The sequence below is a fragment of the Ovis aries genome, chromosome 26 (assembly GCF_016772045.2).
Source record: "Ovis aries strain OAR_USU_Benz2616 breed Rambouillet chromosome 26, ARS-UI_Ramb_v3.0, whole genome shotgun sequence".
NCBI classification, from domain to species: domain Eukaryota; kingdom Metazoa; phylum Chordata; class Mammalia; order Artiodactyla; family Bovidae; genus Ovis; species Ovis aries.
In genome coordinates, this window is record NC_056079.1 from 36,177,677 (window position 1) to 36,193,800 (window position 16,124).

Here is a 16,124-nt window from a genome sequence, read left to right on the forward strand (position 1 = left end):
ATGACACCACCATTATGGCAGAAAGGGAAGAGGAACTAAAAAGCTTCTTGATGAAAGTGAAAGTGGAGAGCGAAAAAGTTGGCTTAAAGCTCAACATTTAGAAAACGAAGATCATGGCATCTGGTCCCATCACTTCAGGGGAAATAGATGGGGAAACAGTGGAAACAGTATCAGACTTTACTTTTTTGGGCTCCAAAATCACTGCATATGGTAACTGCAGCCATGAAATTAAAAGACGCTTACTCCTTGGAAGAAAAGTTGTGACCAACCTAGATAGCATGTTGAAAAGCAGAGACATTAGTTTGCTAACAAAGGTCCATCTAGTCAAGGCTATGGTTCTTCCAGTGGTCATGTATGGATGTGAGAGTTGGACTGTGAAGAAGGCTGAGTGCTGAAGAATTGATGCTTTTGAACTGTGGTGTTGGAGAAGACTCTTGAGAGTCCCTTGGACTGCAAGGAGATCCAACCAGTCCATCCTGAAGGAGATCAGCCCTGGGATTTCTTTGGAAGGAATGATGCTAAAGCTGAAACTCCAGTACTCTGGCCACCTCATGCAAAGTGTTGACCCATTGGAAAAGACTCTGATGCTGGGAAGGATTGGGGGCAGGAGGAGAAGGGGACGACCGAGGATGAGATGGCTGGATGTCATCACTGACTCGATGGATGTGAGTCTGAGTGAACTCCGGGAGTTGGTGATGGACAGGGAGGCCTGGTGTGCTGTGATTCATGGGGTCGCAGAGTCGGACACGACTGAGCGACTGAACTGAACTGAACTGAATGTTATTAAATGGAATACATCAATTAAACAATTAGAGCCTGCCTGTACATGAGGCAGAGCCTCAGTCCTAGCAAAGAGGTTTTATGTACTGTTTTTCTTTACTTTGTTCGCAAGACTTTGAACTTAGGATAACAGCTGAAGGGCTTTAAATGACATTTTCAAAAATAGAAGATTCTGAGGCTCAAAAATCTCTTTAAGGCCAATGTAAATAACTTGAAAGGTGATCTGAATGGCTGGTCTGAAGGCATTAACCGGATGTAAGTTTTCTGACGCATATTCATAGAAACCCTGGGCAGTCCCAGCTGTAGTTCTCTGATGTAGGCACAGCTAATGCATTTATCTCAGTTCACCTGCTTGCCTTTGCTTGCTCTTTGTGCATGCATAGACTAAAAATGATTAGAAACGAACACGTCACCCTAGAGAACGTTTTTTTTTTTTTTAATGTCGCTTAAATGAGGCTTTCAGAAATGTCTATTAGTATAGAGTTAAATGTTAGAACTTTTTTCTTGCTTACAAGAATGTATCTCTTGTTCTCAAAAAGTTTATTATTCACAGCAGTTGCAGGAGGAAAATTCCCTATGTCTTTCTCCTGTTACAAAAGAGTTCAGAAAGCCAAAGGCCACCACATTCCATGGCTTCCCTTATTTCAGGCAAAAATTACACCTGCCACCTTTCTGAGTTTCTATGTAATCTGTATACCAATCTTTAGGCTCTTTATTGAGGTAGCAAGGAATCACAGTTAAGCCCAATTTGTAGCTGTCACTCTGCAAAGCAAATCCATGGATCTGGGCTGAGTTCAGTAACCACACTGACTCACATAACAAACCCAACCTGCCCCTTAACAGAAATTTATTAATAGATGAGCTGGGTTTTGTTCGGGGGATTTTTGACTTTTAATTGGATGATCATGCTCAATAATTACAGCCATTTGACAATATAAATGTCACTCTTCAGGGTCTTGGGTTCACACACAGAACGTGTCGCTTGAAGTTTTAGATCTAAGTTCCATGAAGAGTATGGCACGCCTCCCCACCACCACCACTTTAACTGTTTACTCTGCCGGGCCAACAGCAATCAGGTTTTCCTCTTTTCACTACGCTTTCCCACTGTCATCTTTATGAAAAAGCAAGAGGAAGGACAAAAAACACCACACCCAGCACAGGGTGTCCCAGAGAGATCCTGAAACAGTAATTCTCACCTGAAGAGCTGGAGCTGTCATGCCAATCCCTGACATTCAGTGAGTACACAGGGCTGTCCCCATAGTACACAGGGGCCGGTCCACCTGGGATGCTCAGAGAGACTGCATGGGAACAGGGCTCCTGGAAGCCTAGGAAGGGAAGGTGCAGCAGCAAATTCTATCATACCGGACCAAGGCGCTCAGCCACACACAGACATCAAGGGTATGGTCCTTTCCTCCCTCACCCATCTGCTGAGAATGAAAAGGCCAGATGGCAAAGAAAAGAGAGGCCCTCTTCACCTGATCACTTGGGAGCTAGCTACACATGGAATTACTCCAATTTTACACTTAATATGTAGTGGGGGTTGCTCACACTTAAAAGAAGCCTATTTGGTCACATTATCTTGGTAGAAAAATCAGAATTGTTGCCATGTTGAAATCACTTAAAGCAGGGAATTTGCAGTAGCTTTAAAGGCAGTGTATGTTTTTGAGACAATTCACTACTAACTGCGTAGTGCAGTGACGACCTGGGGTCCAAGTTATGACTACTGAAGCAAGCAAATAAGCGGGGGAAAAAACATTTTTCTGGAGATGACGTGGCCTAAAACTCCAACGGCACAAAGTTTAGAACAAATGTCTGCTATGAACATGATTCATGTCTACTTCCTAAACTCCTAACTCAGCAGCAAAGGGCATCAGATCAAGCTAGGAGGGCATGAAAACCTGCATCTGCCTCGCCTCCCTACCCCAAACAGCTGTCAGTTTCCCAAAGCCAAATCTGATTCTGGAATCTGCCTTATACCCAAAATTCTTAGATGAGAGGCAAGAACAGTAACTCAGAAAACATCAAAAAAATGACTGATGTTTACGACCCGGATTTCTGGCAAACCTTCCTAGATTACACAATCAGGTCAACTGAGATGAGAAAAAACACTGCTTTGTTCCATGTCTGGGAGCTACTTGTTACTATCTTTTTTTTTTTTTTTTGGTTGGCTGAATTATAACCCCTTTAAAAGTTTTTCAAATGGGTCCCCCTTCCCACCCCCAAAAAACCACCAAAGTGAAGTTCTAATATCATTTTCTCTGGAAAAGGGAAAACTATCTATATTCTTGGAAATGAAACATTATTTGAATCAAAACTGAAATTTAAGAGGAGTGTGAAAAGGCTAATCTTCCTGAGTTTGTGTGTAGAAAAAAGAATCAGAGAATTTGAAGCACTTGGGAGAAAAATTCCACTTGCAAGACAGACATCCAAAATGGCTCAACATAATTTATTTTTTTTTTTAATGTTAAAATGTACAGAGTTCTTTTGAAAGTACTTGCTAGAAAGGGGAAAAAAAAAAGTGATATTACATACAGGAGAGGAAGGAGACCGGCTGGCCCAGGAGCGCGTGACATGGAGAAGTACAAAGGCATCTAGGCACCCCTTCCCCAGAGCTTACAAGTCACCATGAACAAAGTACAAAGAGGTTACAAAACAGGAAAAGCAAATATAAACAGACAGGAATAGACTTAGCTTCATTTGTACATGCGGCTTTTAGAGGCATCTGGAGCTCTATTCACACACTCTAGAGATCTCTTTAAAGAGAATTTTTATCTTTCTTAAAATAGTTTTTAATATTCTACAACAAAGATAAAAAATTTTAAAGATGGAATGAAATGAAAAAGCTCTTATTTTAAAAGGCATCAAAGTCACTAACAGTGAGTTTTTTAAATTTCTTTTTTTAGAAGATTACCCAAGTTATCTTGCTAAAAATACATTTTTTTTTTTAAACAGAAGTGAAAAAATGACAGGTACCAATATTACTGTGTTGGATAATTTCTTTTATAATATAGAAAAGAACATTTTCTCTACAATAGTTCTAAAGTCACAAAAAGGCTTGTGGAAAAAGGGAGCTGCCCGATTGAAAATTGTTTTTTTTTTTTTTTTTTAAAAAGAAACAAAACCAAACACAACCGCAAACCAACAGAAACTGAATTCACGGCCCTCGTTTCAACAGCTTCTCCTTCTGCCCTGACCCACCCTCCTCCCAAGACACCTCCCTCCCCACCCACCCCGTCCCCACCCCAACCAGGAAGCAATGACAGCGCTGAAGAGTCGGCAGAGGGCAGCACAGGGCACGTTCTACACACAGGACTGGGGGCTGGAAAGGTATATACAGAGAGACTGGTCCTACTCAGCCTTGCGCATGCTCAGAATGCTCAGACAGCGGTTAGGAGGCGGGATTCTGTCTTGTTCTACCTAACACGTTTAATTGAGAAAGTCAATTAAAGTGTATATATATATTAAAAAAACCAACAAACCTGTGCATTTGAAAAAATTTAATGCCTAATTTGTTACTTCAAAAATTTATCTATATAAAATGTACAAATAAAGGAGAGAATTTAATGCTTACAGGCATTTCTTTAAGCAGTACTTCCTCCTTTTGGATATTTGACTGCACATACCAAGTGGTATAATAGTGTCCATCTTCCAATGATGGAACATATATATGTATATATATATACACATATATATATACTTATATATATATATATGTTTTTTCTTTAACCTATCCCTGGAGCAAGTGACAAGAAGAGAATGGGCAAACTGGCTGCACAAGAGAAAAGAGAATGAAGTTGGAAGTAACATAGGAGCCTGCTAAAACCCTGCTGTCCAGATCTGCCCGACTATGCTGGTGGTTGGTCGATCCCTCTTCTCCTCAGGCTCTCCCCGGGGAAGGGCCGCGCATCCCGATTCACAGGGGAAGGGACTCAGGATCTCAAAAGACGAAGGAAAACTAGAGGTATGTTATCACTGAAGTAGCTATAAGACTCACGCCACGGTCTCCCTCACAACACGCTATCTGCGTCATCTCTTCCAACACGAAGTAAACAGTGTCAAAGGTTAGTCAGGTATTTCTCAAGTCGCTGACGTGTACAGTCATCTGCCAACCCTTTAGATGAGGATGTAAGAGGCTCATCGCCAAATCACCGGGGACTGCTGTTCACTTTAATGAGTCAGGAAGGCTCGAGAATCGAGACCCTTAAGAGTCTCAAGGTATGTACTAAAATCAAGAGGCTGCGTGGAATTATGTGCGTATGGCTGATTCACCAGGTGGTTTAAAAAAACAAGAGGTTACGTTCCTCTTTTGATTGTTAACTGACCATCTATTCCTCCAAGGCTGATCAGGATTGCAAACAGCTTTCCTCTGAGAGTCTGCTGTTAATTGAGACTTACAGTATTTTTGTGTCTCTGAGTGCTGAGTGGGAGTAATTTTTTAAAAATTATATTACACTTGATCTAAGAAAAACATTTCAATGAAGTCCATCTATAAAGAAACATTCTTGGGGAAAGGTTTCAAGAGGTGTGTGTGTGTGCGCGTGTGTTTATGTGTAGGGAGTGGAGGGGATTTTAGGAGGAGAAGCATTTTCCTGCCTCGCTTTATTAATAATAATAATAATAATAATATTAACAATAATAATAAGTTTAAGGAGCTTGGGTTGTTCTCCATGTCCCCGTCCGAGTCTCCCATAAGTGCCTCCTGCTGGAATGAAGTAGGGAATGAAAGGCTGGGTGTGGAGGAAAAGGGTCTGGCTAACCCTCGAGATGTATAAGTAACATTTAAAAATGACGACACTGGGAGCTGCAAACACTTGAGGGGAAACATACATTTTAAAATAAAATAAAGATAATTCACTTTTACACAAATTCTGTCCATGTGGCGTGTAAAGAAAGTAAGGCTCTTTTTAATTATGAAAAGATTTCTGTGCATGTTTCCCCTATCCCCAAATCCGTTTTTAGATGAGTTCTATTGTAAAATGTTCAAGATTGTGAAGAAAACCAAAACCCAGAACAAAATGAACCCCCCCAAAAAAAGACCAGGTTTTCTAAAAAATAAAATAAACCAAAGAAAAATTCCTCTAAATCTACAGCAATATTTTAACTGGAAAAAAGGTCCATTTTTCTCTGGTTTGTCAGTATAAAAGGTTCCTTTATTTATATATATTTAGGTTCTGAACTGCAAGTCCGTCTTGCTCATCTTCTCATGTAAGGTCCGTTGAGCGACTGCTTGGGCACGCCCGCCGCGTTCATGTAGCTGTGATGGGAGGGGCCCGTGTACATCACGTTTCCGTGCGGGCTCGGCTGCATAGGCTGCTGGGGGTAGGCCTGGCCCCCCATCACCCCCATCTGCATCTGCATAGGATACTGTGCTGTCTGGTTCATGTAGGCCGGGTTACTATGGTAACTGCTGTTCATCATGGGCTGGGTCATTCGATAGCTGTTCATGGCGTTCAGGGTGTTCATATTCATGGAATTGACATTATAGGCAGGGGTGGGCATCAAGTTCACCCCCATGTTCATGCCACGCTGCACGGCCAAGGCACGCGGGCCGGCCTGCATGGCGACCGCGGGCGGGCTGCGGCCGTACAGCTGCTGCTGGTGAGCCGCCGCGGAGGGCAGGGGCGCCGACTTGGAGCGGATGGAGATGTGCCCCTTGACGGGCATCTGCCCTTGCAGCCGCTGAGTGTGGGGAATGCCAATGTTGGTGGCAGACATGTTGCACTGCAGCAGAGGGGACGTGAGGTTCATGGTGGTGGAGGCCAAGTTCGGGGGCGGCGTCATGGTGGCTTGTGCTTGAGGGGTCCCCGCTAAGGGATGCGATGGAGCCAGCTGAGCCAGTCCCGTGTTGGACAGAGAAACACTGGTTGCATAGGAAGTCACAGCAGGAGAATGGCTATAAGGCATGGCATGGGGGTCCATAATGGTGTTGGTCAGCTGCTGCAACTTGGCTAGACTGAAGGTGGCCGACGGCTGGGAGTAGCTGCCGGCCCCAAAGTCCCCGGGGATCCGCTCGTAGATGCTGATGTTCCCCGCGCTGCCGGACTCGGGGATCTCCATGATCATGGGCGCCGGAGTGAAGCTGTTGTTCATGCTGCACTGTGACAGCGGGGGCTGCTGCTGGGGCGGGGGCGGGGGCTGTGGCTGCTGGGGCGGGGGCGGGGGCGGGGGCGGCGGCTGGGCCGGTGGTGGGGGCGGGGCCGGCGGCTGAGGCTGTGGCGGGGGCTGCTGCGACGGCTGGGGTGGCGGCGGCTGCTGCGTGCTGGGAGGCCTCTCGACCGCACAGCTCTGCGGGGACTTGATGCCGCAGTTGGCGGCGGGCGGCACGCTGCTCTGCGGCATCAGGCTGCAGCCGCCGCCCATGCCAGCCATCTGCTGGGTGACCACACAGCTGTTCTGGGTGAGGCTGCTGGAGGACGACAGGCCGTAGGAGCAGCTGCTCTGGGACGAGCTATTCCCACAGATGCTGCCGCCCATGGTGGAGTCGTAGCTGCTGGGGTTCTCGTAGTTCTCCGTGGTGCTCTCGATGCTGCCCAGGTCACTGAAGCCGCTGTCCACCACCTGCTGGGAGTGGTCGGATACGGAAGGCACGTCCATCATGGGGCTGGTCTCCATGTTCTGCATAGACGGGGCGGACAGGGATCCTTGCTCCGGGCTGATCTGCGTGTAGCCCCCTTCGAGGGCGGGCACGCTGGGGCTGCTGACCGAGCGCACTGACTGACTGGGGTGGGACTGGACGGAGGACAGCGGGCTGTTGTGCTCCGAGGCGTGGCAGTCCTCCACCAGGGCCAGCGGAGGGTCCTCCTCGGCCTGCGTGTAGCTCTGCAGCGTCTGGCAGGCGGCCAGCGTCTCCTCGCAGTCCTGGTAGGCGCCCTCGTGCTCGCCGCGCTCCTCCTGCGTCAGGGACTGCACGGCCTGCACCGTCTCCAGGTCCAGCTCGCTGTGTGGGATCTCCTCCTCCTCCTTTAGCTCCAGTAGCTCCTCCTTCGAGCGCGAGTCCTCCTCGCGGTCGTCCTCAGAGCCCGGCATGTGCTCGGACACCACGGATGCCTCGTGTGAAGTCTGCTCCTCCTCAGAATCTGGCTCCATCTCCTCCTTGTCTTTCGGGTTCTCCCCGCTGCCCTGCACGTTAGGATCTAAAAAAGCCTCCCGGCCGCCTGGCTCCTCCTTGACGCCCTCCCGCGCCGGCGGCTCCCCTGGCTCCTCCTCCTTCTTGGCGGGCTCCAGGTGGCCGTCGTCCTCATCATCCGCGTCGTGGTCTTCGCTCTGGTTGGTCTCCGCAGCCGTGTCCTCCTCCTCCTCGGGCTCCCGCCTGGCCAGCTCCTGCGGCGCCTCCTCCGACGGCCGCTGCTCTGCGGGGACGCGGAGCTTTTCCTCCTCCTCACCGGCCTCGGGCTCCTTGGCTTCGGCCTCGGGGCTGCTGGCGTCGGCGGGAGAGGCTGCCCTGACGTCACTGCTGGTGGTGTCCTCCTCCTCCCCTTCCTCGACCTCCTCCGCTTCCAGGGGCAGCTCCTCCTCTTCCTTCCTTTCCTCCGTTAAAGGCAAGTCGTCTTTTGGTTCAACAGTTTCTTCGCTCTCTTCGATTTTGGATTTACGTCCCGCTTTCGGAAGGGGGACGATGGGCTCAACGACGCACTCTTGAGCAGACAGGGGTACCATCTCCCGACTCAGCTTAAAGCCCGGCTTGCGACCAGCTCTCTTCTTCCAGTGGACTGGTTTGCGGCTCTTGCCCTTGGGCCATCCCTTCTTCTTCTTCATGGGCGTGGATGTATCTGGCTCAAGTGCAGCGTCCTTCACATCACATTTTCTCAAGAGAGACACTGGCTTTAGGACAGGAGTGTCTGCACAGGAAGGATAAAAAATAAAATAAATGACAGGATCTTGTATTTGCTAGTGCCATTTTCTGAGCCCACATGTACAGCAGAAATGATTTTATCATCACCCCAAACTCCTGACTATCTTCATTTTTAAGTTAAGAATCTAAAGGAGAAACCTATTTCATGATATCCTCTGAAGTTACAGAGTGAACTGGCAGAACAAGGAAAAGAATTCTGGTCCACCCACGAGGTTCAAGTGCATCATCAAAGCCAACTGCACATCTTTGGGAAGTTACCCTAAGACTCAGCATTATCATTTAAAAAATGGAGATAAGATTTATAAGGACACAAATACTAGTAGTTCTCACAGCTACTTTAGACAAGCTATCTTTACCATGTAAGTTACATATCAGCTCACTCATCCCTCCTCCCCCCCATTTATATTATTGCTTTGGTTTTCTTAGTTTCTACAAAATCGTTACTTTGGGTAATATCATGAGCCAACTACTCCAGGCCATGTCTGAGCAATCCTACAGGAACATTTCCCAGCCAGTGTTGTGTTTGTGTAAAAAGAGCTGCAAGGCATGTAGTCCTGGACAAATACTAACCTGAAGCAAAGGGTTTACTAGAAATAAATTTGATATTAGCATCACTTTCTCACCATCACTTTTTCTAAAAACTATGAAATATCCATAGCATAATAAGTACATCCACATTTCCCATTAATTTTTAAAAATAAGACCAGCAAGGTAGGAACAGCAATTTTTTTAGGGGGTTGGTGGGTAGAACTGGTGAGACTAAAAAGGTATAGTTACAGGTAGTAACCTGAAAATAAACAAAGGAAATGGCTACATTAGAGAAAATTCTGTTCAACAGGATCTTAGAGGATACTATTTTAATCTATGATGATATAAGACAGAATTCTGCAAAAGTGCCACTATTCTTTACAAAATAAATTTTTAGTTACATATCTCAAAATATAGTTACATATCTCAAAATAAATTTTTAGTTACATATCTCAAAATATAACACAATAAAATTCTGGAAAATCATGCACAATAAAGCCAAAAACTTAAGTCATCACTACATTTAAAGTATTGATTATACAAAAATATGAGACTGAAGAAAATGCAAGTTGTCTACTAGATTTGAAATTGAGTGAACTTATTTTTAAAAGCCCAACTAGTCAGTACATAAAAGCTATAGGTTTATGCACCAAGCGTGGAAGTGATTCCTTTGAATTCGCCCAGCAAAGCAAAGCAGTTCAGTGTGACCCCAGCAAGGAGGCCACACAGCACAAGGCAGGAAATTCAGGCGACGATGTGGATCCAAGTCATATATGAGCCCCTTCTTTTCATCTTTAAAGAGGAAATGACAACCAGTCTAATCACTGGATTTTTAGCTATGCCATAAAATTTAACTTACTTTGAGGTAGCTGTTACCCTTTTAATTGGAAATTTACTACTCATTGAATAAGACATATTACAGATATGATTCAGGAACAGATTTGAAGCAAGTCCAATTTACACGAGTCTGACCTTATTCGAGAGCCACTTCTAAGCACTTAGTCATTTAACTGTATTTACGGAGTGCCTATTTTAAGCACTCAGCACACATAATTAGCAGAACAGGCCAGGTCTATAGACTGCGCACTCCAGTAAAGGGTTATTAATTATCTTCTTCACGCTCAGTCTCATCTAACCATTAACTAAAGATACACGTAATGGCCGAGAAAGGACTAGGCAAAAAGAACAATTTCCGAACAGCAAGATTACTATCTGCGGAGGCAAAAACAGGTGCTATGGGGGAACTGCGGAAAACCACTGACAAAAGGACAGAGAACTAAGGCAGAAGGCGAGTATGAGCACGCTCGACACAGCTCTTCGGAGGCTGCAAGCCATCCTGCACTCGCTCGGCGGGTCATCTGCCCTTCACCCTCTCTGCTGGACGCTTCGCAGCTACCACGGCTGTATGTTTCAAAACCGGGAAACTACAACAGGCAACCGCTCTGTGAAACATACCATCAGCATCGTCTGAGTCTTCGTCATCGTCTTCATCTTTAGACTTCCTCTTAGAATCGGACCGACACCTGAGAACGTCCTGGGAGGCCAAGCGATGAAAGTACCCTCGGGAGAAGAGTTCGCTCTCATCCTCTTCTTCCTCCTCCTCATCAATCTCGAACGTTGGCTCTAATCTCGGCATCGGCCTCTCCGAGTCGGAGTCTTCAAAAGGCTCGTCTAAGACCTCCGTGGTCTCAGAAATGGTCTCTGTGACCACACTGCTATTGTGGTGTTTGCGCTTTCGGACTCTCCTTCTTCGGTGAAGAATTGGTTTCTATTTAAGAGAGAAAGAAGCATTTTATTTACGGTAATGAACATCGTCATTTCCATTAATAACGATTAATAGTTTTTAAACCCTGACAGAATTAGCACGTATCAAGTGAGTATGCTGTTTGCCAAAAGACACTTTGAACATTAGTTCAAAATACCATAGTTAAGATACTATATATACATAAAGTGTCATAGATACGAAAAGGATCACTGAAAACAATTTTGTAAAAAAACAGAGTAAAGAGTGGATGTTATCATTCCCCTACTAACGGTTTGGTTACACTTAGTACCCTAGGGAGCAGCCTATTTCAATACTGAAATGACACAAAGGCTAGTTTCTTCTCTTTTCCTCAAAAGAGAAAAAAAGACATAAAACAGCGTACATCTCACAGCTCCACTGTGCGTGTCGGCAGAACCAGCAGGAAGGCCATGCGCCGCTGCTATGCACTATCCAGAGTTAAAGTGGGGCACGGGAATGTGGAATCGGTATAGATCTCCTTGGTGTTAGCGAGCATTTCAGAAATAAACAAATGTGCTGTTGGGATGTGGCACAGTAGGCATACTTCTGTACTAGAGTTGATCTAACATCTTAAATCACATAATAGAGATCACAAAATGATATCATATATTACCAAAGCTGATCTAATTCAATCCCCTCATTCTACAGAGGCCAGAAAGGTTACAGGACTTGCTTTAAGGTCACATTCAGACAGTAAAGAAATGGCTAAAAATTATTTGTGATTCCTAGTCAAGTAAATTTCTTCAAAACTTTACAAGTATCCTGTACATGTACTCACTGCCTGTTATAATATTCTCTTTTTACACAGGGAAATAGCATAATTTTATTTTGTAAAAAGGCAACAAAAGCCTAGGATGGCAAAGATATATTCTTCACAGTCACGTAATGAACAGCAGCTTAATCAACTTTTCTCCACTTCAAACTTACTAGTCTTTCTAGTTGAGAACAGTTTTTCAAACGAGGTTAAACATGGCCCTGCTCTAAGGAGAAATGGCTGATCCAAGGACTGGGGCATGAAAGTATCTATGAGGCCACACAGATATGTCAAGCAACAGGAAAAAATGGTTAACTCTCTCGAACAGACTTCCAAGTAATTAACACAGATATTCTGCTCTTAGGGAGCAGAGTATAACTTCCTGCATCTTAGGCACGGGCTGCAGGCAGTCACTTCCCTCCAAAGAGTACAGAAAGGGGTCTGAAAAAGGCAGTAACTCAAGAGTGAAGAGACCTGACAAGCCTGGCACCTGGAAGTGGACATCAACGTCAACAGTGAGAAGTCACATGGACAGCAGATGCCCCTGTATTTGGTCCTGGTACAGCCTGATGGCAGATACCCTTCTATGATGTGATGAGAATGGCCCTCTACCTCTGTGGCCTTCTTCCCAAAACACTTCACCCCATTTTAATACCATAAAGGCCATTCTACAGAATATCTAGCAAGTACTCCTCAACACTGCCAAGGTCATCAAAAACGAGGAGTCTGAGAAACCGTCACCAACAACCAGGGAGCCTAAAAAGAAATGACAACTGAATGCAATGCATGTGGTGTGCTGGGTGGTATCCTGGGGAAACGGGGAGCTCTGAACAAAGCATGGGCTCCGGTTAACGAAGTATCTGTGCTGGGTCACTACTCAAGGGAGAAGGGCAGTAACGGGGGAGACGGGGAGTGGAGAACATAGGAACTCTTCATACTTTCTTTGCAATAAACCTGTGAATCTAAAACTGCTCCTAAAATGGAAAGCTCTTTTTTCTCTGATAAATAGCCCTATCTTTTTTTCCCCCCAAGGCTCTGCTAAGGAGAAGAATGATTTTATTGCGCTGGGTGAAAGCTGCCACCTCTCTGGTCCAGGGTGGCTCATCCAGAGAGCCGGCATGCTTCAGCTTGGCTGGTCTGCAGCAATGTTTAAAGTTCACGCCACAGTTTGGGAGATCTCTGGTATACAGTTTAACAGAATCTGTGACTACCACCTCACAGCCTTCAGTAATAACCTGGCTATCATTCAAACTTTGCAAGATGATGAAATATAGCTTAGAAAATACTTTGAAAACAAAGTTAAGTGAAACCACAGAGGGTTGAAGAGGACAGAGACCCAGGCAGGACACAGCACCGTGCAGGGCAAGGGGACAGGCATCACTCTAGAGTACTGGGGCACTGTCCCGCCCACTCTCCATGCAACTATGGAGTGTCTGCCTCTCCTTTTCTAGTAGAAACATTTCTAACCCATGCTTTTGGCCTTGTGATTGTGGAATCTCAGCTTCCCGACCAGAGTGTGAACCCATGATCCCTACAGTGGAAACTCAAAGTCTTAACCACTGAACATGAGGGAAGTCCCCAGGGGATTTTTTAATCCCTGCTGCTGCTGCTGCTGAGTCGCTTCAGTCGTGTCCGACTCTGTGCGACCCCACAGACGGCAGCCCACCAGGACCCCCGTCCCTGGGATTCTCCAGGCAAGAACACTGGAGTGGCTTGCCATTTCCTTCTCCAATGCATGAAAGTGAAAAGTGAAAGTGAAGTTGCTCAGTCCTGTTCAACTCTTCACGACCCCATGGACTGCAGCCTACCGGGCTCCTCCGCCCATGGGATTTTCCAGGCAAGAGTACTGGAATAAGAAGTCATAATGTGAAATCAAACCAGCAAGCTGAAAACAGCCTGTCAGCCCTTAAATACATGGATGACTTCCAGGTGAGCACTCATGAACCAGAGGAGCCGAGTGCACATCCCACGCGCTCACTGGGAAGATCACAGGCTAGGAGGCACTGGGCCTGCAGCTGAAAGGCTAACACTCTGTGGACTCCCGCCCTGACCTCCCAGAGCTCCGGGAAGGGGCAGGGAGGGGCGGCCCACCTTCCGCTTCAGCGTGGGCTTGGTGAGCACCGGGGGCGAGCTGGACCGGGGACTCTCGGGCTCCCCGTCCTCCTCGCTGCTCTCGCTGCAGCCCCGCAGCGCGGGGCGGTCCCCGTCAGCGTAGCGGCCTTCGCAGTAGCGCCCCTCGCTGTAGCGACGGGGCAGCCGGTCGTGGGCGTCGGGCAGCCCGCACTTCAGGGGCTCGGGGCTCTTCTTCGGCGGGCCTCGCCAGAGCTCGAGCCCCTCGCCAGGTCTCCTCTTGGGCCCGTCCGGCTTCCCGTCCTGGCTCGGCTGCTCCTGGGAGGCTGCCGCCGGCTCCTCGCTCTCCACGTACTGCTCTTGGGAAGGTTCTGACTTTTCCTCACAGTCTCCGTACTGCTCCTGGGGGGCTGGCGTCTCTTCCAAGAGCAGTTTTGGGTCCTTATCACCAAAGCGTTCCTGGGCTTTTCTGTTCTTCCTCCCCCAGCGGCCTCGCCGAGACGGCTGACTATTGGCAGGAAGACTGTCACGGGGAAGGACCTGTTTGCTCAATCGAGTGGTACTGGCTGGTGTGGTAACTTCTGGTTTCTTCTCACTTTCTACTGAAGTGTAAGAATCCTGTTCTTTGTTCTCACGAGATGCAGACTTCCCCACCTGATTTTAGAAAATAAAACCATGCTGGTTAATTTCCAGTCTTACTTGCTTACATCTCCTATTCTGGCCTTTTAAATGCTGAGATAAGAAAACAGAGCTTCAAAGATGACATTATTTAATACTTAACATAAATATTTCTTGTGTGATAGGGACTGTTTTAAAAGCTGTATGGGTAAAATCCACACCAATTATGTGAAATATTATTATATCCCCGTTTTACAGATGAGGTAACTGAGGCACAAAACACATAAGTAACCTGCCCCAGGCCATGCAATAGCAAATGAAGAAGCTGGGATGTAACCCCAAACAGTCCGATCCAAGAGCCAGTACTCTTAACCACTATGCAAACAATAAATAAAGTGACTATTATTGTCCTTAAGTGTTAGTCACTCAGTTGTGCCTGACTCTTTGTGACCCCACAGACTGCACCCCACCAAGCTCCTCTGTCCATGAGATTTTCCAGGCAAGGATACTGGAGTGGGTTGCCATTTCCTTCTCCAGGGTATCTTCCCAACCCAGGGATCGAAGCTGAGTCTCCTGCACTGCAGGCAGATTCTTTACCTAGTGAGCTACAAGGGAAGCCATGTACTATTTTCCTTATAATCTAGTAAATGTTAAATGAGACAGTTCATGAAATTTATCAGAAATTTATAAACAGAGAGGAGACAAACTCCGGGGCATGGGCAAGAGAAAGAGGATGCTCAAAAAATGAAAGAAAATTTCTGGAATGATTTTGACTTATTTTATTCTGAATACTTAATTTTACTTGGAAAATTACACTAAACAGGGGGCATTGAAACCATTTATATCTATCAAAAGAGAACACAGAGTTTTAAAGGATGAAAGCACTGCTTTAAAAAAAAAAAGGACAGAGAACAGTATGCATCACATGAAGAAAAATGATGAAAATGATGTAGGACCTTCACTAACCCTTTAATGGCGAAAGACACTGAAGCGTTTAGTGCTCTATTAGGAAATACACACTGCTTACATTATTTCCTTAATGTTTTAAGGAAAATGAATCTTCATTTTAAACAACGGTCAGATTTAAATTTAATTCAGATTCCTCAATTCCTATATAGCTTCAAACTTATCTACTTGTAGGCATTCTTGATAAATACTCATAACTAACACAATATAACAAATCTGAAGGTTTCCTAATGATACAAGGCTTGAAAATATACAAATAAGTAAACAAAACCCAGTCTTCCTGAAATTTCTATCACTGAAATAAACTTGGAAATTCTAATGTGAGTTTATAGTACTGGTTTCAGATCCCATTATATGTACATCACAAACACGCCTGAAAACCAACACGAGCTCTTCCTTTACCAACACCGGGGACCGTCCGTGCCCTTACATTTGGCTCCAATTCTCGTTCCTGGCTCTGACGCTCTTCCGGCTCTCTCTCCTCCTCCTCTTCCTCCTCCTCCTCCTCCTCTTCCTCCTCCTCCTCTTCCTCCTCCTCCTCTGAGACAACAGAATTGGACACTATGACGGGAGTCCAGCGCAAACACTCGGGATCTACATCTACAGGCCGCAGATTCAGCTGAAGCTTTGCCATGTGATCCTGGATAAGCTTTTCCCGGCGGATAATCACAAATCTGAAACCAGAGAAAAGTTTATAGCAATCAACGACACACCAGGAGTACCAAACAATGAGTATGGAGCTGCACTCCCAGAAAGCCCTGGAAATGAGAGCA

At 46.0% G+C, this 16,124-nt stretch overlaps 1 protein-coding gene across 3 annotated transcripts in view; it reads right to left on the reverse strand.

Annotated features, from left to right (window-relative positions):
- Nucleotides 1–3,205: 3,205 nt before the first annotated feature.
- KAT6A (lysine acetyltransferase 6A) overlaps nucleotides 3,206–16,124 on the reverse strand; it is a 106,051-nt gene continuing 93,132 nt past the window's right edge. For all 3 annotated transcript variants that reach the window (XM_027962617.2, XM_042241367.2, XM_042241368.2), the window contains 4 exons: nucleotides 15,782–16,025; nucleotides 13,789–14,421; nucleotides 10,616–10,928; nucleotides 3,206–8,618 (listed from right to left, as the gene is read on the reverse strand). In XM_027962617.2, the coding sequence (XP_027818418.2) occupies nucleotides 5,974–8,618; nucleotides 10,616–10,928; nucleotides 13,789–14,421; nucleotides 15,782–16,025 (3,835 nt within the window). In that variant the 3' untranslated portion in view covers nucleotides 3,206–5,973. The remainder of the gene's footprint in view (nucleotides 8,619–10,615; nucleotides 10,929–13,788; nucleotides 14,422–15,781; nucleotides 16,026–16,124) is intronic.